The 27,100-nt window shown below is 40.1% G+C and overlaps 1 protein-coding gene across 3 annotated transcripts in view; it reads left to right on the forward strand.

Annotated features, from left to right (window-relative positions):
* The window catches only part of esrrb (estrogen-related receptor beta), a 124,798-nt gene that overhangs the window by 56,520 nt on the left and 41,178 nt on the right, over window positions 1–27,100 (forward strand). For all 3 annotated transcript variants that reach the window (XM_081393881.1, XM_081393883.1, XM_081393882.1), the window contains exons 2-3: window positions 8,534–8,955; window positions 25,020–25,136. In XM_081393881.1, coding sequence (XP_081250007.1) covers window positions 8,534–8,955; window positions 25,020–25,136 — 539 coding nt within the window. The remainder of the gene's footprint in view (window positions 1–8,533; window positions 8,956–25,019; window positions 25,137–27,100) is intronic.

The raw sequence follows: 27,100 nt of genomic DNA on the forward strand, positions 1-27,100 counted from the left end.
TTTGATTTCATGGTGTCTTTCCCGCTCTAGGGTGCGTTTCCCGAAAGTATCGTTAGCCAACTATGTCCGCAAGTTCTGTCGTTATCAGCAGTTTAACGAGTCGGTGTTTCCCGAAACCATCGTTATAACGAACATTCGCAAACAGGATCGCAGAGTTGTGCGTTTGGAGCGACAGATCTCGACCTGTGGTTAGAAGAAGAGTTTCTAGTGTGCATGACATGTGGACTCAATACATCCTGATCTTGAGCAAAATAAGCAAGCTGACATTCAGTGCAATCTATATCTTTAATTAGAATACATGCAAATGTCATTTACGTCTTTTAGTTTGTCAAGAGAATTAAAGCGTAGTTTCTGAAGAGTGCGCATGTGTGAACGTGATCTAGTGTGTAAGAATGAGCCTATGAATTAATCTGGAAATAAAGCAAAATAACTGAGAAAAATGTAAAAAAATTATATCAACACATCTAGCATTAATTTGATTTTAAAGAGATTCATTAACAGTAGTTATTTCCCCACCACGTGCGTGACCTCATAAACCAGCGTGGTTGAACGACCACTTTGCGACAGTATAGTTTCGGGAAACAGTCGTGACGAGCTAGTTGATTTCTTCTTCAGGTGTGTAACAGCACTCAGTTAAACTCCGGCTCCTCTGCGAGATCTTCAGGCGAGCACGAGTCCAGCGCTGTGGCCCGAGTGCAATTATATTACAGCAGATGAAATTCTGTTAGTATGAGCGACCCGCTGGAATCAGATGATCAGATTACACCCAAACTGAACATGATGCTCAGCATGAATTTAAATGGGTTCAGCGGGAACAAAAGCAGACGTGAGCGGGATCATCCCGAGGAATGAGCGGGTCCTCGTGGGCAGAAGCTGACGGATATCAACATCAGCATTACAGTCAAATCATCCAATTCAATTATGGTTCTCACTGGCGCTAATTCAGAAAGGAACCGGAATCGAGTGTTTTCTGGTCGAATCGAGGTTTTCTGCAGCGTTATGAATCCGCTCCACAACAATTGGCTTTATTGGAGTTCAATATGATGAGAGAGAAAGACTGAACCGCACAAAATAATTCGAAGGCTATAAATCAATTATTGTGCACACAATAAACACGGCCCGAGTAGAGCGATTCACCAAAGAATGATTCCTTTAATGAATCAGTCCAAAACTCTCATGAATCAGAACTCAGTCTATTGACTCACTGAATCGTTGGAAATGAACTCTTAAAAACAAATGTAAAACGCAAAAAAAAGAAAGAAAGAAGTATAACAACTTAAAGTAAGGTTTATTATATGTATTTGGTTTAATTGGAGTTAAATGTGATGAGAGAGAAAGACTAAACCACACAAAATAACACGAATGCTATAAATCAATTATTGCGTTTTCTCTGTTTGTTCACAGTAAGCGATTCACCAAAGAATGATTCCTTTAATGAATCAGTCCAAAACTCTCATGAATCAGAACTCGGTCTAATGACTCACTGAATCGTTGGAAATGAACTCTTAAAAATAAATGTAAAATGCAGACAAAAAAAACACTTTACAGCAAGGTTTTATTTTTTAACATGAACTAACAAGGAAGGCGTTTGATGTTTTGGTTTATCGTTTATGGAATCTTTAAAGATTGGCAATTGTTAAATGGATTTGAAAACTGAGCCCGAGTCATTCATGTTTATGAACAGTCATATTTAGTGAAATATCAGACCAGGAGCGTATATGGTGGTTCTCTGCTGGAGAGATTCTGCTGAGCGCATGCTTTATATATGAACCCAGAGCCATTCAGACATGTATGCAATTATGCTAAGTGTCCCCTTCACCGTGACCTTTGACCCGGGGTTAAGCTCCCCTTGAAGTCTCTGAATAAAGCCTAAATGGAATTGCCCCGTATGCCACTGTTTCTAATATATGGCTGTTAATAAATAAAATGAATGTGCAGAAAGGTCTATCTGCTTATGATTCAACTCTGAGAACGAACGAATGAACACAGAAACTGAGTTTCTCCTGCAGGCCGTCCTTGTAAAGAGGAAATTCGTTCTTAAGCGATTAAACAAACAGATAATATAATGTGCGCTTCATCTCTACTGTCTGCAAGCGTTTGATCATTAATATCAGTGTTGTTAACGACTGCAAAACACAGTTTTTGACACAACTGTCAACTGGGAAAATATTGAGAAAATAATAACTTGAATATTTTCTATAATATTCTTGATATAGAATATACTTTTTTTCTATAATATACTTGAATATAATGGTAACACCTTAGTTTAGGGTCCAGTTCTCACTATTAACTAGTTGCATATTACTAGGATATTGGCTGTTTATTAGTATTTATAAAGCACATATTAATGCCTTATTCTGCATGACCATATTCTATATCCCTTAACCACACAATACCTAAACTTAACAACTACCATACTAACTATTAATAAGCAGTAATTAGGAGTTTATTGAGGCAGAAGTCATAGTTAATAGTGAGTGACAATTCATAGGTAATTTCCATTGCCATTTAAGTGAAATTATATATATATGTATAAAATAAAATAAATATATATATAAAACAGTCAACGCATATAAGAATTGAGAAATTTTTCTAGCTATATATGTGTATACAGTGATTACAATCACGTATCATTGTGATAATGTTTTGTTGTTTTAATGCAATGAATATTTTCATCACATGGAGTCTGAACTGAATCAGTGTGTTATTCCCAAAAATAAAGTATGGTAGATAAACAGCCGGTGTTAGTTGTCTTCTGAGACAGAGATGTCTTCCTCCGCGAGTCTGAACTGAGTCCGCATGTTCCTCTTCATTCCTACACTTCAACTGCAGCGTTTTTACTGGCCCGTGACACTTAGCTTGGGGTTTCTCTGTAATATCCATCAGTGTGTGGGACGCAGCTGTCACACACTCTCTGACAGAGGCCTGTTTTCCACAAGGTCAGTGTTTTAACAAGGAGCTATTTTGTATTATTTATTTCAGCCGTTAACCTTTCTGTGATGTTCCAGAGGTGGAATATACCGCTGAATATACATGACACGGGAGACGGCGAAACGTTGCGATGAGATTTCATTTGACACGCTGACCCCGTCTCCACGGCCACGGGAAACCAGCGCGAGAAAATAAGGGTGACCTTCGACCCCTGACCTTGAACCCTGCGTCACCCTCGCATTTACAATTAAATCAGTCAGAGGAGCGGCTGTCTGCCGACTCATGTTCGTATCTGCAGTTTGTTATTTACTTATGTTTCTTCAAATGGAGGACTAAAAGCATTGAGAGCATTTGTGTTACCTTAAATAAACTTTATCTGAAATAAAATCAAATATATAAAAATACTTATTTTGTTCCAGCTATCTACATTTAAACTTAAAGCTTATTTAACTTAAACTAAAACTGAAAGAAAAATAATACAAACTATAGACATTAAAAATGACAAAAACAAAAAAAATACTAAAACTTTAACTAAAATGAAAATGTAAAAGTAAAACTAATTCAAATTATATAGTATCTCGATACTAAAAGTAATACATACGGATTATTTTTCACATACATTTAAGAATCTGTCATATGGAGTTATTGCATGTTAAACAAAGGTAAAGCTAAAGAAAATATTTATTGTGAATTTATTTAAAAAAAATTAAAGGTGATTATAAGATTGAAGATTTTTAAATACTTTAACAAACAAACAAACAATAAAAGTAAAAAATAATTATATTTCTATTTTATATTTATAGTACATTTACATATTATATTTTAAAATTAAAAAAATAATTCAAAATATGAATAAACTCAATGATATAGTATAAAACAGCGCTGGTGGTCAGTATAATGGTCAGAGTTGATTTGTATGTGATGAAGGGAAGCTTCGGTTTATTAATGCTGGCGTGACCCCTGAAACAGCTGTGTGTGACCCCATCATGACCCCGTCGTGACTCCTGAAACAGCTGTGTGTGACCCCATCATGACCCCGTCGTGACTCCTGAAACAGCTGTGTGTGACCCCATCATGACCCCGTCGTGACTCCTGAAACAGCTGTGTGTGACCCCATCATGACCCCGTCGTGACTCCTGAAACAGCTGTGTGTGACCCCATCATGACCCCGTCGTGACTCCTGAAACAGCTGTGTGTGACCCCATCATGACCCCGTCGTGACTCCTGAAACAGCTGTGTGTGACCCCATCATGACCCCGTCGTGACTCCTGAAACAGCTGTGTGTGACCCCATCATGACCCCGTCGTGACTCCTGAAACAGCTGTGTGTGACCCCATCATGACCCCGTCGTGACCCCTGAAACAGCTGTGTGTGACCCCATCATGACCCCGTCGTGACTCCTGAAACAGCTGTGTGTGACCCCATCATGACCCCGTCGTGACCCCTGAAACAGCTGTGTGTGACCCCATCATGACCCCGTCGTGACTCCTGAAACAGCTGTGTGTGACCCCATCATGACCCCGTCGTGACCCCTGAAACAGCTGTGTGTGACCCCATCATGACCCCGTCGTGACTCCTGAAACAGCTGTGTGTGACCCCATCATGACCCCGTCGTGACTCCTGAAACAGCTGTGTGTGACCCCATCGTGTGACCCCGTCGTGACCCCTGAAACAGCTGTGTGTGACCCCATCATGACCCCGTTGTGACTCCTGAAACAGCTGTGTGTGACCCCATCGTGTGACCCCGTCGTGACCCCTGAAACAGCTGTGTGTGACCCCATCATGACCCCGTCGTGACCCCTGAAACAGCTGTGTGTGACCCCGTCGTGACCCCTGAAACAGATGTGTGTGACCTTATCGTGACCCCTGAAACAGCTGTGTGTGACCCCGTCGTGACCCATGAAACAGATGTGTGTGACCCCATCGTGTGACCCCGTCGTGTGACCCCATCGTGTGACCCCGTCGTGAATCCTGAAACTGATGTGTGTGACCCCATCATGACCCCGTCGTGACCCCTGAAACAGCTGTGTGTGACCCCATCGTGTGACCCCGTCGTGACCCCTGAAACAGATGTGTGTGACCCCATCGTGTGACCCCGTCGTGACCCCTGAAACAGCTGTGTGTGACCCCATCGTGTGACCCCGTCGTGACCCCTGAAACAGCTGTGTGTGACCCCGTCATGACCCCTGAAACAGATGTGTGTGACCCCATCATGACCCCTGAAACAGATGTGTGTGACCCCGTCGTGACCCCTGAAACAGATGTGTGTGACCCCATCGTGACCCCTGAAACAAATGTGTGTGACCCCTGAAACAGCTGTGTGTGACCCCGTCGTGACCCCTGAAACAGATGTGTGTGACCTTATTGTGACCCCTGAAACAGCTGTGTGTGACCCCGTCGTGACCCATGAAACAGATGTGTGTGACCCTGTTGTGACCCCTGAAACAGCTGTGTGTGATCCCGTCGTGACCCCTGAAACAGATGTGTGTGAACTCGTCATGTGACCCCGTCAAGACCCCTGAAACAGCTGTGTGACCCCGTCGTGACCCCTGAAACAGATGTGTGTGACCCCGTCGTGACCCCTGAAACAGATGTGTGTGACCCAGTCGTGACCCCTGAAACAGATGTGTGTGACCCCGTCGTGATCCCTGAAACAGCATGACCCCGTCGTGACCCCTGTGACGCTTAGTGTGTGTAGGTCGGGCTGAAGTAAACCAGGCTGTGTGTGTGTGTGTGTGTGTGTGTGTGTGTGTGTGTGTGTGTGTGTGTGTGTGTGTGTATGTGTGTTCGACCAGTGCTGCCTGTACACTGTCTGTAAGAGTCGAGAGGTTTCTGTGGCTGCAGAACACTTTACTTGAAGCCTTTATGTTTAATGTATGATAGAAGTATTTTAATGCATTTTTAATGAATAATTGTAGCCCACAGTTATAATACATTATAATGCTATTATAATAATTGTTACACCTTTAGAAATACTGCATTTAAACACATGACGAACAACAGATTCCAGATGCAACAAGGAATCTGTTCATTTTAACTTTGGTTACAATTATTTATGAAAATATATAATGCATTACAATGCAGATTATGAACATATCTATATCTACGTAAAGGCTTCAAGTGTTGCCGAACTTGCTTCTGATTGTTGTGGCTTTAAATAATAGATTTTTCTGCAACTGTTCTCTGATATTGTTGTGCCGTTTGTCCCAGGATTGGACTGAATATTCACTGAACGACAGCAGCAGTTTGATCGCTCTCCGTTCATCATCTTCATTAGTTGATAATGCTTTATTTTTTCCCCAAATTAAAATTTAATGCAGATTATATTATTTTTTGAATCAGGACCATATTCAAAATGAATATTCTTTCATAGGATCACACAATGGATCATATTTTAATCGCAATCACGATTTCTCAATTAATTCAACATAATCATATGCAGTATTGGCCCACTGGTTATTTATCCGAGAAATATTGTTATTATTTGTCATTTCTGTTCTCTTGCATTGGTGACATACCTATATATGCTTATCAGATATCAAGAGTTCAACTATAATGTTTGAGGTTGTTGTTGCTGAATAAATCTGTGTTATAATAGAAAAAGCTGTAGCACTATTTTACAGTCCTGTTCCGCATACTACATACTTATTACAGTAATTACAGTAATAACTGGGTACTAGTCCTAAACCCATGTAGTGGCCTTATATTACCCAGTATTGTCTGATGTAAGAACACTGTAAGAGCATGCAAGTGCAACCAGAAAAACATATTTTGAAATTATAAGAATAATATTAGTCACTGTTTTGTCTTTTTGAAAAAAGCTTTATGCAGTTTTCATAATGCGGCGAGTAAATATATATTATGAAAACTCTTATGTTAATATTTTTTATCGTATATTATACTTATCAAATGTATATGATAAATATAATAAATCAGGAAACTAGACAATAAACCCTGCATATGAATTGACATTCCCTTGATTAATGCTTACGTGAAAGTGTAATAATATAAAAATAAATTTCTAAAATGACAACAGTTATGATTAAAGGCTAGGCATGCACCGATACAGAACTTTTGGCCGATACCAATAATTCTTATATATAATCGATACATTGGCTGATGAATCTAAATCCAAATTTTTTATACATTTTGAGAGCCTGATTACAAAAACAAAAGTCTCACCATTAAAACCATGTCCCAAACACACAATTACAATGTTCTCATTCTAATGTTGTGTAGTCGATATGACAGACTTGTGTTGCACTTAATACTGATATGGTGGCCGATATATAGTGCATCCCTATTAAAGGCCATTCACACAATGAATAATAACGATAAAGATGAAAATAACAGTATCAGTGTCCACAACAACTCACAATATCGTTCTGTTTTTTATTATAAGTGCATTCAAGTTTTGTTGTCTGCCACTTTAAATGCATGAGCTCTTTAATTTCTGACTCTGATTGGCTGTCTGTGTTTTTATCGTTCATCACCTGCAAAAAAAAATTCTGAAAGGGATTCGCTCTTCTATTGTTATAGTTGTGGTGTGAACTTCACTATTCTCATAGAATTAGAGAGTGCCCGGACAGTCAAGTCACTTTATTTTACACATGGACTCCACACGTACCAGATGTGGGCCGACACTATATTGCTGTCTGGGATCATTATAGTGCCAAAATAATCCCATTTAACCATCATCGTTCCCGGGTCCGCTTCCCGTACAACTACGTAACTCGCTGCTTAATTACCATAGTATGATACATCGTTGAATAAATTAACTAGCTAATCACGACTGTTTCCCGAAATCATATTGTCACAAATGTGTCGTTCAACCACGTTGGTTAATGATGTTATTACGTGTTGGAGTCATAACTTCTTTTAATGAATCTCTTTAAAATCAAATTAACGCTAGATGCGTTGATATAAATTACAGACACGGCATCTGAGGACTATTTCTCATTTTTCTCAGTTATTTTGCTTTATTTCCAGATTCAATCATAGGCTCGTTCTTACACACTAGATCACGTTCGCACATGCGCGCTCTTCAAAAACAGTACTATAAATCTCGACAAACTAAAAGACGTAAATGACATTTGCATGTATTCTAATTAAAGATATAGATTGCACTGAATGTCAGCTTGCTTATTTTGCTCAAGATCAGGATTTATTGAGTCCACATGTCATGCACACTAGAAACTCTTCTTCTAACCACAGGTCGAGATCTGTCGCTCCAAACGCACAACTCTGCGATCCTGTTTGCGAATGTTCGTTGGGACTATAGTTTCAGGAAACACAGACTCATTAAACTGCTGATAACGACAGAACTTGCCACCATAGTTGGCTAACGATGCTTTCGGGAAAGCACCCCAGCGCTATTCTTATGAATGCACCCAGACAGCGAAATAGTGTTGGTACACGTGGATTCACACGGCCCGGATGTGGGCCGGATCTGGGCCGACACTATGTTGCTGTCTGGGCGCTCTATGAATTGGATTTTGTTGTGTCACTGCTGATGGCTTGTTTACTGAAACTGTTCTGGCGTCACACTTGTGTTTTTGCTCGCTAGCCGTCCCCCTCTCACGTGTGTGTGTGTGTCCTCCAGGCTGCTGACCAGGATGGCCGCTGAGGAGCGGCACATGACGTCCAGCTGTGGCTCCTACATTAAGACTGAGCCCTCCAGTCCGTCGTCTCTGGTGGACACGGCGAGCCACCCCAGTCCCGGGGCGCACTCGGACGCTAGCGGCGGCTACGCCAGCGCCATCAACAGCCACTCCAACGGCCTGGACTCTCCGCCCATGTTCACGGCGGGCGGGCCGCTGGGCGCGGGGGGGAGCGCCTGCCGAAAGCGATACGAGGACTGTTCCAGCTCGCTGCTCGACGACCCCGCCTCCATCAAGTGCGAGTACATGCTCAACTCCATCCCTAAACGCCTGTGCCTGGTGTGCGGAGACATCGCGTCTGGGTATCACTACGGCGTGGCCTCCTGCGAAGCCTGCAAGGCCTTCTTCAAGAGAACAATACAAGGTAGGCCATCATATGCGCTCTTTGCTGTGTGTAAATTCACCCTTCGCAGGGAGTTTGATTGACAGGCGATCTGACCAATCATAATCTGCAGAATCGGCCATTTTTGTGAATTTCTGTCATTTTTCTCGCAATTCTGACTTTATAATACGCAGTTGTCCGTTTATATCTCACAATTGCGACTTTATATCACACAATTCTGACTTTATAACACACAATTGTGAGTTTGTATCTCACAATTCTGACTTTATAACACGCAATTGCAACTTTACATCACGCAATTCTGAGTTTATAACTCAGGGCTCTGTCTTAATTGCGACAAAGCAGTCTGGAAAGTTAGTAGATTAACGTCGGTGGATTTGAACTGTGTACTGACGTCTTTCCACGTTTGAAACAATCCTTCTGATGTTCATTCATGTTTATTTGAGATGATCGGTTGACGAGCAGCTTTAACTCAGGCAGCGATCTGTTACGACACATTAAAGAGCCACAAAACTGTATTTATTGTTTAAATGTCTTTAAAAAATTACCAAATTTGAAAGCTGAGACTTTGTTTCACATCAAAAGTAAGCTGGTCTGTCCTGTGTGTCAGCGTTGTCAGTCTCTTTGCTCCGCAATGTATTTTTCACTGTGTGAGAACATGATACAGTAACTAAAGGGGGCGGGTCTTTGCGAACGATCAATTATGATGAGAAGTCAAACTAATATTTCACAATGAACTGAAACGATGAGAAACGATGAACCGTGGATGGCCAGTTGTTAATAAAAAGACGATGCTGTTATTGACGTATCATCATGACATGGTCATGGTAATGTATGGTGTGGCGCCAGCGGTGACGTTCTAGTATTCAATCCATTTGATCGCTTATACGAGGTTTACTGTTACAGAGACATATGATCAGATGACCACACTGACCAGAGCGGATGAAATAGTCTCTCCTCACTACAGCACAGTAGGAGTGGACAAACCAAAGCAGATCTTGACTAATGGTACTGATGGTTTAAAGAGGTCCTATAATGCCCTTTTCACAAGATGAAAATAAGTCTCTGATGTCCCCAGAGTGTGTATGTGAAGTTTTAGCTCAAAATACCCCACAGATATTTTTATATTGCATGTTAAAATTGTCACTTTTTGAGGATGAGCAAAAACACACCGTTTTTGTGTCTGTCCCTTTAAATGCAAATGAGCTGCTGCTCCCGGGACAGGGGGCGGAGCTACAAGAGCTTGTGTCCTTTTACCTCACACAGACATGCACTGAACATTTCAAAATCTTTTAGCATTTTACGTTCAAACCGGAGTCAGACAATGATGGAAAGACTTTAGAAGAAATGACAACATGTAGAAGCAACAGGACATTTCTGAATGATTAGTTGATGAACTTAGCATATTGATTACCATATTCTGGCATGATAATCTATAAATTGTGTTCTAGGGGCGGGGTTTATGTAAATTGTAGCGTTTGTGATGTCACTAACCCGGGAGGAATGTGGTGTAGTCTCTACCAGCCGTTTGTTGTAGTCCTTAAAAGCGATTTCTTTAAAAGTAAATATCTCCCTTTGCTTTGAACTTTGAGCGTTGTAACTTTGCAGATGTTGTTTCTGCTCAAACGGCAACATTACACACTAACTAAAGTTAGAAAAGTGAAATCATAATCAACCACCCCTTTAAGTTCTGCTCCATATTGTGTCTTAATTTGGACCTATTATACAGAAAGAGACCATTTGACTGACATGTAAAGCACTGTAAAGGCCCACTCACACCAAGAACTATAGCTATAAAGATAACTATATTGATAACTTTATTAGTTATCTACACCAGTGGACGATATCGATCTTTATTCTATGCATGCGCTGCAGTTTTGTCGTCTGTTGCTTTAAATGCTCGAGCTCTTAGCAGGATGGATTCTGATTGGCTGCCGATGCTGTCGGGAATTTTTTTTTGTGAAAATGATTTTTAGAGCTATATCTTTATCTTTATAGTTATTGAAGTTACTGAAACAATAACATTAAAAAATAAAATTAAAATGGAAAATATAAAAGTAAAAACTAATTCAAACTATTTATAAAAACTATAATAGTATCTCAATGCTAAAGTAACACTGCGCCAAAATGGATGGATGGAAGTTTTACTTGCTACTAAAACAAAACTTTTTGTAAAAATTATTTTTAGAGCTTTTTCTTTATTGTTATAGTTATTGTCCTTGTTGTGAACGGGTCTTTAGGCTTGTTTTCACATGCAGTTTAGAGGCAGGTTTACCAAAATACCAAAGACTAGATTCAGGTTTTACCAAAACAAGAAAACAATCAGACACTAGCATGGAGGTTTCTGCGAACGGCTGTATAATAACATGTCAAATGTAGCAGTAATGAGCGTCGACTCTGAAATCCAGTCTCTACACAGCAGAGCTATTATAGTTTACTAAAACACAAGCCTTAAAAAAAACGTTGTTTGAAATAAAATAAATGTTAACCGAAATAAAATTATATATATATATATATATATATATATATATATATATATATATATATATATATATATATATATATATAGTATATATAAACATTTGAAACATTTTCATTTAATTTCAGATAAATAAAACTAAAACGGAAATAAAGATTAATCAAATCTATATACAGTAGACATGGTTTAAAAAAAAATACAAAAAACACAACAAATTTACTGAAACAATAACTAAAATTAAAATGGAAAATATAAAAGTGAAAACTTATTCAAATTATTTAAAAACTATAATAATATCTCAATGCTAAAGTAACACTGCGCCAAAATGGATGGATGGATGTTTTACTTGCTACTAAAAGCAAGTTGAAGAGGGAAAACTGAACAGACATGTTTCAAGTTGTTCCTGAGGATGAATGTGTGTGTGTTCTGTGTCGGTGTGTGTGAGTCTGTGCAGAGCTGTGACTGTAATGCAGAGGTTTCTGTCGTGAGTCGAGATGTTCAGGGTCACAACAGACGAGCAGCATCACAGAGTCAGAGTGAAGAGGAGTGTGTGTGTGTGTGTGTGTGTGTGTGTGTGTGTGTGTGTGTGTGTGTGTCAGAGAGATACAGTGAGAGAGATGCTGAACAACAGCAGTCACACTGCTCTGATATCATAAACCTTTTGTATTTTATTGCAATTAATTGCATAAAAACTCACATTTCCCGATGCTCACATTAAAACGAATGTAATGTAAATGTGGCTGACACACATGCAAGAATTTGAAGTTTAACCTCATGATCTCCTCAGTCCTTCTGTCTCTGACTGAGAGTTTAGACTCTTTTATCAAGTAAAAGTCTTTCAGGATAATTGTACAGTCGTCCTCCTTCAGCTCGAGCTTCACGAGTCTTTCTGTGTCAAATCTGCCCTGATTTATCAAGGAAACGCAAGAATAACTTTGATATTGTTAGTAATATTTCAGCTGGACTGAAGCAGCTTCGCTTTACTTGATTATCATACATAATTTATTATCATAATCATGAGTATCAAATATGATCATCAGGCTTTTGAGGAAGGTTTATTTGTTCATCTCTCAATCATCATTGTATTGCATTGCATTATAGATTTAAAACTACAGAGATTTGATCATAAAACTAAGCATTTAAATATCAGCTTACTAAGACATTATTGGCAGATATTGAGTGACGGCTGATATTTATATGGATTTTATGTAAGTATCTGCTATACTGTTATAAAGATGTCATTGATCACAAGCATCAGAATTTCATCTTTTTGTTCATATTAAAATCAGCATCTGCAGCAAATTGCATATTTTTGCTCAGTTTGGGCCTGTGAATAAAACTGAGCTGTTTTTCCTTCATATTCTCACTTTATCAGCCATAAACGCCTGATGCATCAAATATGATACACAACAAAACTTGCAAACTTTTCTTTTAGACTTTGTCTAAAGGTTCAGTAAACTGTCCCATAACTTCACACACACGTTTAAAGCCCTACTGTATGTATTCATCTTCAGCGTGAACCATGATAGTCTCTGAATCACTGAGATTTCAGTGACAAAAACACGAGATCGCTCCATAAATCCCCAAACCCTCACGCCGTCAGGTGTTTAAACACTCGCGTTCAGGACCGCTTGTATCGGCTTTAAACAGTCTATGTACCTTTTGTGAAGCAAACAATCACGACTCGTCCAAAAACGCTGCTATTTGCGCTCACTGTTGACGAATCACGCGCGGCGGACCTCAAGTCACATATTTAGAGTCGGGCTTAAAAAACACAGCGTTTCTGACAAGACACTCGAACGAGCAGAACTAAGAAGAGGAGAGTTACACGAAAAGAAAGAAAGAAAGAAAGCAAGCGTCTTTGTATTGTCAGATGGCGATTCCCCCCCTCTATCGCTGTGCTGTTCCTCTTGGAGCGCTGCCTGTAATGGAGCTAATCTAGAGCCGTTTGTCCGAGCCACAGGAGTTTTGTCAATAACAATCAGCGTTCAGCAGGAGTAATTAAGGCCGAGGCTTTTCATTATGCCGGGGGGAGGGGCTTGTCTCCGGGGACGACCGGCGCAATTAGAAACGCAGGCACGCGTCGCCGGGTAATTTCAGGAAGGAGGGGAAGAAACAGAGGACTTTCTTTAGATTGAAGAGGGACTGGTTTTTGTCTCGTGCAAGAGCCGGACGACTAATGGCATAATAAGCAGACGAAAGGCTCGGGAAGAACGAGGGAGGATTTTAGGCAGGGCAGGTTGAGACAACGAGAGGAGGAAGAATAGGGCAGACGTTGAGCTTTTGACAGAAGAAGACAAGTAAAGAGGCATGAGAGATGTGGATTAGATGTGATTAAGTAAGTAAATAACAGGGCTGAGGGTTTCCATGATCCAACAGACATTGGGTCTGAACGGGACAGATATATAACAGGGAAAGTTCAGAAAAACTTTACGATAAACCAGCTGACGAAGATATGTTCCAAGAACGGTTTTCTAACTGAATGTTCTCGGAACCTTCAATGTACAGTTCATTAAATGTTGTTTTTTAAATGTCTTGTTTAGGGAACATTCCGTTTCATCATTATCGGAATGTTAAATTTGAATGTTCTCTGAATGTTTTGAAACAGTAACATTTAAAAAAAAAAAACGTTAGATGAGCATCCAACTAAAATGTTGTTGTTGTTTTTTTGGTAACTTTTATAGACCCCTTTTGCGCCGACGTCACAGTTAAGTCACGGCGCTAGCTGGAGGCAAAACAAACGGAAAACTGGAGGCGGCCAATACAAACCAGCACAGATTCGGCTACATAATAAGGAGCTTAAATTATTATTTTTATTATTAAATGTCATCTTGTTGTGTTGTTGGGTACAAGAATCGATGAAAAATGAGTATGCTGTATCTGGAATTTTTATTTCTAGAAAATATTCATATCATTAAAATTGCACCGTAGTGTCACTCTTTACATTGTCGTCTTCTTGGCGCTGGCTAGGCAGAACTGCGGATCGTCTTTACATGACCATTCAGCACATAGTTATAGGCATCTAAACATATTTATATTTCCTCAGTTTCTCTTTACCCTCGGTTTCTCTATCGGGTAGGTGGAGAAGTCAGGCCGCTCAACCGGAGGTAGCGTTAACGTTAATCCTGTCAGATCGTACATTGATTGAGCGTGTACGGTCTATCTGGTTCCGTCCGTTAAAATTAACTTTTGCAAATAACAATCGCGGCCCTGGACAGTGAGTGACCTTGCACATTAAGACAAAATCGGATTTTCTCCAGTCATTGTTAAAAAACCAGCTAACAAAACTTGCAAACTAGCGTTAGTGAAGCAGCCAGAGGGATCTTTCTGCCTCCAGCTAAGCCCCGCCCACACAAATACGTCATCATGTTTACCAACTGTAAAAGGGTCTATTAAAGCCAAAATAACTTTGAACGGACGTTCTGTTAACGTTACTGGAAGAACGTTTGATCATAACTTTGAGAGATCCTTCTGAGAACGTTCCCTGTTAGCTGGTAAGGTCTCTATAAGTTAACATTAGTTAAAGTCCCCCTGTAGTCAATCATTTTTTCCCTTAAAACTCATCTTTGATCACCAAAATTACATATTTAAACGTTTTTTTTTTTCTTTTTCTTGAAAATGTCTTAAAATATCTTGAATGTAACTCGACACCCTTGCCTCATTCAGTATGCGCAGTTCTATGAATATGCAAATGAGCCCCGCCTCCACTCACTCACTCAGCTCAGAGATCCACTGGTTGACGATCACACGTTGATCTGATTGGTTACAAGGTAGTTTGTGACGTCAGAAACACCAGCGATTTCAAAGCGTGTTTTTGAGACTGTCTTTGGTTCACTGCAGTTTTAAGGAGGAAATACTCAGCAATGCTGTCGACTTATGAACTTACACATGATGTGTCTTAAAGCAGATTAAAGTTGTGGGTAAATGCCCTTTTCACATTCCCCAGAGTGTGTGTGTGTGTGTGTGAAGTTTTAGCTCAAAATACCCCACAGATATTTTTATATAGCATGTTAAAATTGTCAAATTTAGTTGATGAATTTATGTATCTTATGTGTAGTTATCTTCTAGTCATTGATAAGCATATTCTGTCATGATAATCTATAAATCGCGTTCCCGGGGGAGGGGTTTATGTAAATTCTAGGGTTGGTGATGTCACTAACTCGTGAGGAATGTGGTGTAGTCTCTACCAGCCGTTTGTTGTAGTTCTTAAAAAGCAATTTCTTTAAAAGCAAATATCTCCCTTTGCTTTGAACTCTGAGTGTTGTAACTTTGCAGATGTTGTTTATGCTCAAACAGCAACATTACACACTAACTAAAGTTAGAAAGTCAGATCATAATCAACCACCCCTTTGAACAACAAATAAACAATATTAAAAACTGGATTTTCACCACAGGGGGACTTTAACTTAATACATTAATATGAACTAACAATAAAAACACTTCTGAAGGATTGATTAATCTCAGTTAATGTTAATTAATTTATTAATAAAATCAAAAGTTGTATCTGTTAACATTATTTAATGCACCTGAGCTAACATGAACAGTTGTATGTTTGATGAATAAATACTTTAACAAATGTATTGCTCATTGTTAGTTGTAATGCAACTAATGGGACCTTTATTGCAAGTCTTACCATATATTCTGTATGCTATAAGGTAAAGGTGGAAATAAAGTACTAAAAACTATCTCAAACATACTAATACTATGAAAAAATCATGAAGTCTGAATTCCTTATGATTCTCATCACTAAACAAACATAAAAAAGGTGAACTGAATCAGTTTTAGTCCTTATAGTGATACAACAATAATTACAAATGTAACAAGTCCATTAATTTCTTTGAAAGCAGCCAAGTGTTTATCGTTCTGTGAACTTTAGTGCTATTTTGCGTTTGAATAGTTGTTTGCATGCACATTCTTAACCCGATTATGCAGACAGCACATGTGGTCGTGTAAACGAGTTAACCTGTTTCCCTTTCTCAGAGTACAGTCATAAGCAGCTTAAGCAGAAACCGATAAATGTTGCCCAATACCTTGATTTCACCTGCTATATCAGCAAAGCGTCTTTACTGCGGATTCAAGCTGTGGAGCAAATCTTGAGAACGCAATTTACTTGTGTTTCAAGTGTGAACTCTTTAGTGACTTACAAATGTTGGCAAATCACATTTATATAGAATATGGAATTCTTGGAATATCTAGGTTCATTCATAATAAATGAGATTAATACTCTCATGAAAGTTTAATTCCGGTTCTGGACAGAAAGATGATTTGTAGACTGTTTCTGAAGTGGTGAAAATGTTTTACATTTTACAATTTAGAAGCTAGAATCAGTGTCTATCTGAAGATAAAACTGGATGTGTACACTTTCTGTACAGGCACATGCATACAGAGACTAACAAGAGCAGGGTGGTTAGTGTTAGGGTTTGCTTTGTCATTAGTCACTTTTGCTTCGTTTATTTCGGCCTTCAACCAAAAAATGCCTTTTAAAGCAACCAGTGTTGGGGAAATTACTTTGAAAAGTAATGCATTACAACAGGGCTCGACATTAACGCTTGTCCGCTTGTCCGGGGCAAGTGGATTTATTGAAGGGACAAGTAAAAGAAAATTTTATCCTGATTAGAACGTCAATAACAAAAACAACAACAAAAACAACAACAACAACAACAAAATAACTAGGGAATCACAAAAACGAGAGAATGATTCTGATATTTATTACATTTATTTTAAGTTGCGATCGATAGTGGATGATAAATGTATTACCGACGGTAACACTGTTGTGCTGTTGAGGCTCGCGCAGCATTTTGAATGAATCGGTTGAATCAAAGATTCAATGACTCATTCAGAAACATCTGTGTCATTCTTGAATGAATCAGTCGTTTGAACGAATCGTTTGAATGAATGAATCAATGACTCGCTCATTAAGACGCTCATTAAGACAATATGCAGATTTAAATACCAATATATCAAAGTTGATTGAACACTGATGAGAATATTGCTTCAGAATAAAAGAAAAAAAATACAAAAAAAAGTGTTCTGGATAGCGGAAGAATAGATGCAGGAGAAAAAAGTTCAACACTTTACCAATGAAAACAAAAAAATCTATAGTCATGTTTGCTTATGGTTTACCTGAATCATCGAAGGTCAAAAGCAAGTACATTGGTCAATAAAGTGAGATTAAATGCATAAATATGTATGTTTTATTTAACATTTTTGGTTATTGGAGGTTTGCATAGAATTCTGAATCTGCATTTCACTGATTTGATTCATTTTGAGTAATATTGAATCTTTTTTTTGTGCAAGTGAGATGAGTAAATGCACGCTCACATTTAGTCTAGAACTACAATAACCATCATGTTCACACACACACACACACACACACACACACACACACACATACACCTCTGCACTTCGATTTATCTCAACATGAGGACAGGAGAGCTGTCAGTCAATACATGGGAAAACAAAGTAACTTGTGTTGCTTATTTGAAAAAGTAACTCAGATATTTTGTTGTAAATTTTACTCTATCTATCTATCTATCTATCTATCTATCTATCTATCTATCTATCTATCTATCTGTCAAGTAATGCATTATTTTACTAGTTATTTGAAAAAGTAATCTGATTACGTAACTCAAGTTACTTGTAATGAGTTACACACAACACTGAAAGCAACACATGGTTCCCTCAGTCCAAGCTGTTCATGACATCTCCACTCAGCATCCGTTCAAGACCACCGTCACCCCATACACACCCGTGACCCAAACACCCCGGTGACCCAAACACACTCGTGACCCATACACACCCGTGACCCATACACACCCGTGACCCAAACACACCCGTGACCCAAACACCCCTGTGACCCAAACACACTCGTGACCCATACACACCCGTGACCCAAACACGCCCGTGACCCATACACACCCGTGACCCATACACACCCGTGACTCAAACACACCCGTGACCCATACACACCCGTGACCCATACACACCCGTGACCCAAACACACCCGTGACCCATACACACCCGTGACCCATACACACCCGTGACTCAAACACACCCGTGACCCATACACACCCGTGACCCATACACACCCGTGACCCAAACACCCCGGTGACCCAAACACACCCGTGACCCATACACACCCGTGACCCAAACACACCCGTGACCCAAACACCCCTGTGACCCAAACACACTCGTGACCCATACACACCCGTGACCCAAACACACGCGTGACCCATACACACCCGTGACTCAAACACACCCGTGACCCATACACACCCGTGACCCATACACACTCGTGACCCAAACACACCCGTGACCCAAACACCTCCGGAACCCATACACACCCGTGACCCAAACACACCCGTGACCCAAACACACGCATGACCCAAACACCTCCGGAACCCAAACACACCCGTGACCCAAACACACCCGTGACCCAAACACACCCGTGACCAAAACACCCCTGTCGCCCCAAACACACCCGTGACCCAAACACACCCGTGACCCAAACACACCCGTGACCCATACACACCCGTGACCCAAACACACCCTTGACCCATACACACCCGTGACCCAAACACACCCGTGACCCAAACACTCCCGGAACCCAAACACACGCGTGACCCAAACACCCCCGGAACACACGCGTGACCCAAACACCCAAACACACGCGTGACCCAAACACATCCGTGACCCAAACACATCCGTGACCCATACACACCCGTGACCCAAACACACGCGTGACCCAAACACCCCCGGAACCCAAACACACGCGTGACCCAAACACACCCGTGACCCATACACACCCGTGACTCAAACACACCCGTGACCCAAACACCCCCGGAACCCAAACACACGCGTGACCCAAACACACCCGTGACCCAAACACACCCGTGACCCAAACACTCCCGGAACCCAAACACACGCGTGACCCAAACACCCCCGGAACCCAAACACACGCGTGACCCAAACACATCCGTGACCCATACACACCCGTGACCCAAACACCCCCGGAACCCAATACACGCGTGACCCAAACACATCCGTGACCCAAACACACCCGTGACCCAAACACCCCCGGAACCCAAACACACGCGTGACCCAAACACATCCGTGACCCAAACACACCCGTGACCCAAACACCCCCGGAACCCAAACACACGCGTGACCCAAACACATCCGTGACCCAAACACACCCGTGACCCAAACACCCCCGGAACCCAAACACACGCGTGACCCAAACACCCCCGGAACCCAAACACACGCGTGACCCAAACACACCCGTGACCCATACACACCCGTGACCCAAACACACCCGTGACCCAAACACTCCCGGAACCCAAACACACGCGTGACCCAAACACCCCCGGAACCCAAACACACGCGTGACCCAAACACATCCGTGACCCATACACACCCGTGACCCAAACACCCCCGGAACCCAATACACGCGTGACCCAAACACATCCGTGACCCAAACACACCCGTGACCCAAACACCCCCGGAACCCAAACACACGCGTGACCCAAACACATCCGTGACCCAAACACACCCGTGACCCAAACACCCCCGGAACCCAAACACACGCGTGACCCAAACACATCCGTGACCCAAACACACCCGTGACCCAAACACCCCCGGAACCCAAACACACGCGTGACCCAAACACCCCCGGAACCCAAACACACGCGTGACCCAAACACACCCGTGACCCATACACACCCGTGACCCAAACACACCCGTGACCCATACACATCCGTGACCCAAATACACCCGTGACCCAAACACCCCCGGAACCCAAACACACCCGTGACCCAAACACCCCCGGAACCCAAACACACGCGTGACCCAAACACCTCCGGAACCCAAACACACCCGTGACCCAAACACACTCGTGACCCAAACACACCCGTGACCCAAACACACCCGTGACCCATACACACACGTGACCCAAACACCCCCGTGACCCAAACACACCCGTGACCCAAACACACTCGTGACCCAAACCCCCCCGGAACCCAAACACACCCGTGCCCCAAACACACCCGTGACCCAAACACTACCAAGAGCCTCGTCCCGAGCCCTATCTCAGCACAGGTGTAAAGTTGTGTGAATCTCCTTCTCTTTCTTCTGTGAAGTAATGGAGTCTGACAGTAGGCCTGTAAAAGTCAGTTTAGATTTTGATGAGGAAGACCTTCCATTTTACTGTAATTTACTTACTTGACCCGAGTCTCTCCCCAAACCATGGCCTGGCACCGGTCCTGAAATACCATCAAAGAAATTAAAGCGGATTAATGTCGAAAAAACAGACTTTATTTGTCTTCTCCAATCCCAAGACTTTTATTTTAAAAATATAACTTTTATAGGACTTCTAAAGTAGGTCCATTCTGAAACTGAAGCGATTGCACACTCGTCTTCCGTATTGCATCATTTCTAAGTGTTGCTTCTTGTTTACAAATAAAATCTTTACATGATATGAGATTTTTGACAATAAATTTAAGCTGTCCGTCCTGTAGCTTTCCATATAAAATTAAAGCTTTATGATTTAAAGTCGTCATGAAAGAGAAGTTGCACCAGTCTTTTCTCTATTGTGTCGTATATCGAGTGAAACGCTTCTGGAACAAGATCAAATGTGGGCGGGGCTTGATTGTGTCTGTGGGGAATTGATTGGCTGGTTGGATGGTTGTGGTCTGCTATTGGCTGATCTCATGTGAGTGACTTATTCTGAGTCAATATTATTAAAACAATAATAATTTACACCCATAAATCGTTTAGAATTAACACTGCAATATTCGATAAAAAATAAAAATAGAATTGTAATTTTTAATTTCATGGTCAATTTAATATTTGAAAATTAAAAAAATTAAGACAGCTATAATTTTACAGTTATACTTAAATACTAAATAAAATTAATATTATATTTTTTTTTCATTATAATAAATATCTATTTTTTATTTTACAGTGATACATTACAATAGTAATATGTTATTTTAAACATTTGAATCTTTTTTAATCTTATTTATATTTTATCGTCATATATATATATATAATAAAAAAAGATTCAAATGTTTAAAATAACATATTACTATTGCAATGCCATTTTTGCCCATTTTAAATTGCAATTTCAATTTTGATCGGAAAAATCACAATTTAGTTTTTACATCAAATTGTGCAGCACTAACCTGGATATTAAAATAATCTATGGTTGTCCGCTTTACATGTCAGTCACTAAGGCCTAGTCCACAATATATAAGGTCCACATCACAGCTTATTCAAACTGGTCCCGACAGAAGAGGCCAGAATGAGCTGTGAAGTGGACCAGTCTGATGCCGAGAGCCGAAGGTGTGTGTACGTGAGACGAGGAGTGTATTTCTGAGGGAATAAGAGCCATCAGTCTCCCGGTGGAGCGGGCCAATCAGACAGCCGGGATACGCTTACCAACACTGCAATTCAAGACGGATCCTGCCGTAATGATCCCACAGGGATGCATCCCAGAATAGGAAGTTTCAGCCTTTCCTTCTCCAGAAAATGATAGGATAAAGGAGGGATGAGCCTCTGCTCATTCAAGCTGTGGGAAAACCAATGCGTGAGTCAAAACGCACAGGAAATGTGTTTGATTAGAGTTTAGTTGCTCGTGACAACAAACGGGAAAACAAGAAGAGGCGCAATCAGACTTTATCACACTCATTTCCACACCTTTATTTACCCCAAACCCAAAGAGATCTGCTACATTTGCATACTGATTTGTATAACCCAGATAAAAGGGTGAATTTCTAATTATTTAATACATCTTGGGACCATCCGCTTGATCTGTGCAATAATGTTAACATAATTGCATAAGTTGGGAATGGGGGATGGAAGCGTTTGTGGAATATTTCAGAGAGCAGAAGAACGCTGATAATCTCCTCGCTCCACATCTGAGGCGACTGACCTGTTCATTCATATCTTTACAGTAGAGCTGCATCAACCGCACGCTATCTCTGCTAATCCACTGCAATAAATAAAGGCATACATAATTCATTAGATTTGTCCCTGAGAAAGCTTTAAGAAAGGTTTACTGCAGTGATGCTGATAGATACAAAGTAGTTTAACTGATCTGAGCAATGACACTATTGTCTCTGTAGAGCCGCTTTACGGCTGGAAATGTATTTGTTTCATAATTAATGAATTTAACAACATTATCACTGTTATTTTGTTGTTTATCACAGTGAAGCTGCTTTGAAACAATCTGTATTGTATACAGCGCTATAGAAATAATGCTGAGTGGACTTGACAAGTAGTCAGTCAATATATTTCTTAGTTGTCTAGTTTGTCTGATATGTGTGGGAAATATTATTTTGAGGATCTCCCAACACTTTCTTTATTTGTGAAAACGGTAGCACTTTATTTTACAGTCCTGTTCCCCATGTACATATTATGTACCTTTACTTTTATTTTAAGGCCTTTGCTTATTATATTTATTACAATAACTGGGTAATAACTAGGTAAAACCCTGATCCTACCCCTAAACCTAACCGTAACCCATGTAGTGGCCTTATATTACCCAGTACTTTCTTAGGTAAGTACACTGTAAGTGCTCGTACTGTACAATAAAGTGAAACCGTGAAAACTACTATAATGTTTTTTAATAAAAAAAAAGTTTATATCTAAAGTATAAGCCTGATTATTTTATTTTAGATTTAATTTTCATACTGATACATTTTCAAATGATTCATTTGTAATTTAGCAAATATTGTGTTGAGTAAGTATAAATGTCATGGCAGCACGTTATTTATTATCTTTAAATTAAATGTTGTGATCTGTTCTCTAAGATATCAGCATCAGCCTTTAAAAAAGTGGTCAACTACTAATATTTTGTGTTATATAGTGTATATATAATTTGATAATTATGGAAGCTTGTCTCCGCTACAGAATAACACAATAAAAAAAGGTAATTGTGACTTTTTATCTCACAATTCAGGCATTTATCTCAAAATTGCGAAATATAAACTCACACTTGCAAGATAAAAGTCTGAATTGTGTGATAAAAAGTCACAATTACCTTTTTGTATTGTGTTATTCTGTAGCTTCCGTGAAAGTAAGCATGTAACCGTGAGGGGTTTTGAAGGAACATGTTTAAATGGAGAGACAGCAGAACATTGAACAGTCACGTTTACACTAATAGAGGTGAAACACAGTTGTCATGAGTAAGAGCCTGCCAGAACCGACCCATTTCATTTTGCCACGTTGCACCAAAAGCTGCACTTTTTAAAGTCCGCAATAAATATATGCGCTGTGTGTTTCAGTGTGAAGCGCGGCTCTGTGTTTATTCCCATGATCTGGTGTTTTCAGCGGCTCCATTCACAGTAAATGCTGCTTATAATGTGTTTTTGAAAACACAACATGCACCGACCATCTTCCCAAACTTGTGATGAGAAGTGCTTATAAACCTTATAAAGCTGCTGTCAACGAAAGAGAAGCGACTGTCCGTCCTGTAGCTTTCCAGATAAAATTAAAGCTTTATGATTTAAAGTCGTCATGAAAGGGATGTTGCGCTAGTCTTTTCTCTATTGTGTCGTATATCGAGTGAAACGCTTCTGGAACAAGAGCAAATGTGGGCGGGGCTTGATTGTGTCTGTGGGGAATTGATTGGATGGTTGTGGTCTGATCTCATGTGAGTGACAGGTTATAGCCCCGCCCTCGTCATCAGAGAAGAGAACTTATTCTGAGTCAAGATCATTTACACAATAATGATGTGCACCCATAAATCATTTATAATAAACTGCAATATTCCAAAAATAAATAAATAATTGATTTCACGGTCACTTTAAAAGATACACACTCATCGACACAGAGATGTTGTTCTTTTCCCGGTGAATCCCGGCGGTGTCCCGTACTTAGTGTTATTTTCCTCCGCTGTTTTCATTCACCACACCGATCCAGACGAGCCTGAATAAATTGAGCGAGCGCATAGACATTCAAACCACACGCTCGCCGGAGAGCAAGAGCGCCGCAGCCGACTGTCACTCTGCATTTAGCCTCCTCTCCTGCCATTACCCATACATGTCCTAATTGAAATGCCTCGCGCAGTTAAATGCACATGGACACAAGCAGAATGGCCGAGTGTATCAAGCACTTTGCCTATTGTTACTCTCACAATGCGACTCAAACGGCTCTTTTATTGTGCAGGTATCAAGCGCTGAAGTGCTCAGCTTGAATAATGTATCAGGATCTGGTTATGTTCTCTATGTAAATAGCGGGCGCAGCAAAAGAGGTCTCTCCACGGCGATACGCGGAGCCGCTGAACATGCGCTCTGAATGTGAGAATGTAATCTGGCGAGGTGTGATTTGAATAGAAGCTTTAGTTTTGAATCCTGTCTCATCTGTTTTGTTGCCTCATGTTTCTTCATCTTCCCAGCACACGCTGTCCCTGTTCTGTAGTGTCTCGCGGCCACAAGCAATTTATCAAATTGAGTAAAAGATGATTTTATAAATAAAGTGATTTATAGAGTGTTCTTTTGATGGCTTTGATGGATGCAGTGCGGTGTTGTAAAGCTCTCCTGCATTAGCTTGTTTTGCTGGGGTTATTTCTGGCCTCACGCTGTCTCTCCTCTCCGTGTTTCTCCAGGTAACATCGAGTACAGCTGTCCGGCCACCAACGAGTGCGAGATCACCAAACGGAGACGCAAGTCGTGTCAGGCGTGCCGCTTCATGAAGTGTCTGAAAGTGGGCATGCTGAAGGAAGGTGAGGAGACCCGCGGGGTCACGGCATCTTTGCATGTTTGTGAGAGGCTCGTTCTACATGCTGATCTTCCGGTCCAGGGTTATTATAGTTATTTTACTAAAATCATTTATTTTGTTACGTTAAACAATATAAACGGTAACACTTTACAATTTAGGTTTCATTCATAACCATACAAATGTCTATTGCATTTATAAATGTTAGTTAACATTAATTTTGACATTAACTAATACATTATTAAAATAAAAACGCTATATCTGTTAATACTATTTTATGTAACATTAATTTTAACAAAAACTTAAATGTTTTATGAATGTTTTATGTTTACGTTTTAGTTTTAGTAATTTTAGTACTTTATATTATTTCAGTAACTTTTTTTTTTATAATTTTAATAACTAATTTTTTATTGTTTATAGGGTTAGGGTTATATGTGTGTGTGTGTGTGTGTGTGTGTGTGTGTGTGTGTGTGTGTGTGTGTGTGTGTGTGTGTGCGTGCGTGCGTGCGTGCGTGCGTGCGTGCGTGCGTGTGTGTGTGTTTAGCTTTATTTTTTTTTATTTTTTTTATGTTTTAGTAATTTCAGGACGTAACTTTTTATTTCAGTAACTTTTTTTTTTTTGTAATTTTATTCCAAGGCAACAATTGTCATTTTATATTTTCTCAGTTAAAAAAAAATAATATTAATAATAATTAATAATATATATATATATATATATATATATATATATATATATATATATATATATATATATCTTTTTTTTTTTTTTTTTTTCAATGAATTATAAATATTTTTAATAGTTTTAGTTTACTATAACAACACTGCCATGAAAAAAAACACACAAAGTAAAAAAAAAACACAACCCAGACAACACACGCCATGTTTTTGCAGACGATTTCAAGCTTGTGTGTGTTCAGGAGTTCTTGAGAAACACATTGATGCACATGTGTGAAGTGTGTTTCACCGTTCATTGGGTCACATGTCACTTTGCAATGCCATTTGTTGGCCTTTAAGTCAGTCACATGGTGCGAAGCATCTTTACCGGCACCTATATCTGCTCAAACACACGTCAGGTTCAGTGAGCGCCAGAGACACACACACACACATGCCGTGTCAGAGCCGTAGATGTAGTTGGCTGGCGCTCCGCTGGCCCGCTGGAGCCGAGGCGCTGTTGGCACGGGCCGCTTGTGTTGGGCAGAGACACAGGAATATGCTGAATCGCTCGACCCGCGCGTCTGACTGATAGAAGTGTAACAGTATTCCGGCTGGAAGGGCTCGTGTCCCAGAGCACACACTCGCTCCCCGACGTATTGATCCGCTAAATGTTTTCCGAACATCTCAGCTCTCTTCCTGCGGATGCTTTTTTAAAGGCCTGTCATGTGGGAAATCGGTGACAGTCAAGTACACTCACAGATATTTCTTCCTTTCTTACTTTTCCTTTCCTTTTTGTTTGCATGTTATTACTATGAAAAATGTGATTTTCTCACTCATGTTTTCCAGATCAAATATCGAAACATTCTTAAATCAAGACACATTTACTGGAGAAGCAAAATGGCTTAAAATAACAAGTCTTGCTTTCTCAAAAATGCATTAAAATGAAGTTAGTTTAAGCTGAAGCTTGTTTCCCTTTGAATTAAGTTTTTTTTTTTTTATTATGGAAACACTTTACAATAAGGTTTTATTTGTCATAATTAAGTTAGTTAACACAAATATTTTTGATTCATAAAAATGTATGGCTCATTGTTAGTTAATACATTAAGTAATATGAGCTAAAGTGTTACCATTTTACTCCATTGGCATTGTTTTTAGCATAAACTCACTTAATTTTAATTTTAAAAGCAAGACTAATATCTGATGTCATTTTGCTTGTTAGATAAAAGCATCTTGATTTAAGAATGTAAGAAAACTTTTTTTTTGCAGTGTGTGTCGACTAATGTGTATAGCGGAGTAACACAAGAGCATGTGCGCTGG

Source organism: Scardinius erythrophthalmus, assembly GCF_964197995.2.
Source record: "Scardinius erythrophthalmus genome assembly, chromosome: 19".
Taxonomy (NCBI): domain Eukaryota; kingdom Metazoa; phylum Chordata; class Actinopteri; order Cypriniformes; family Leuciscidae; genus Scardinius; species Scardinius erythrophthalmus.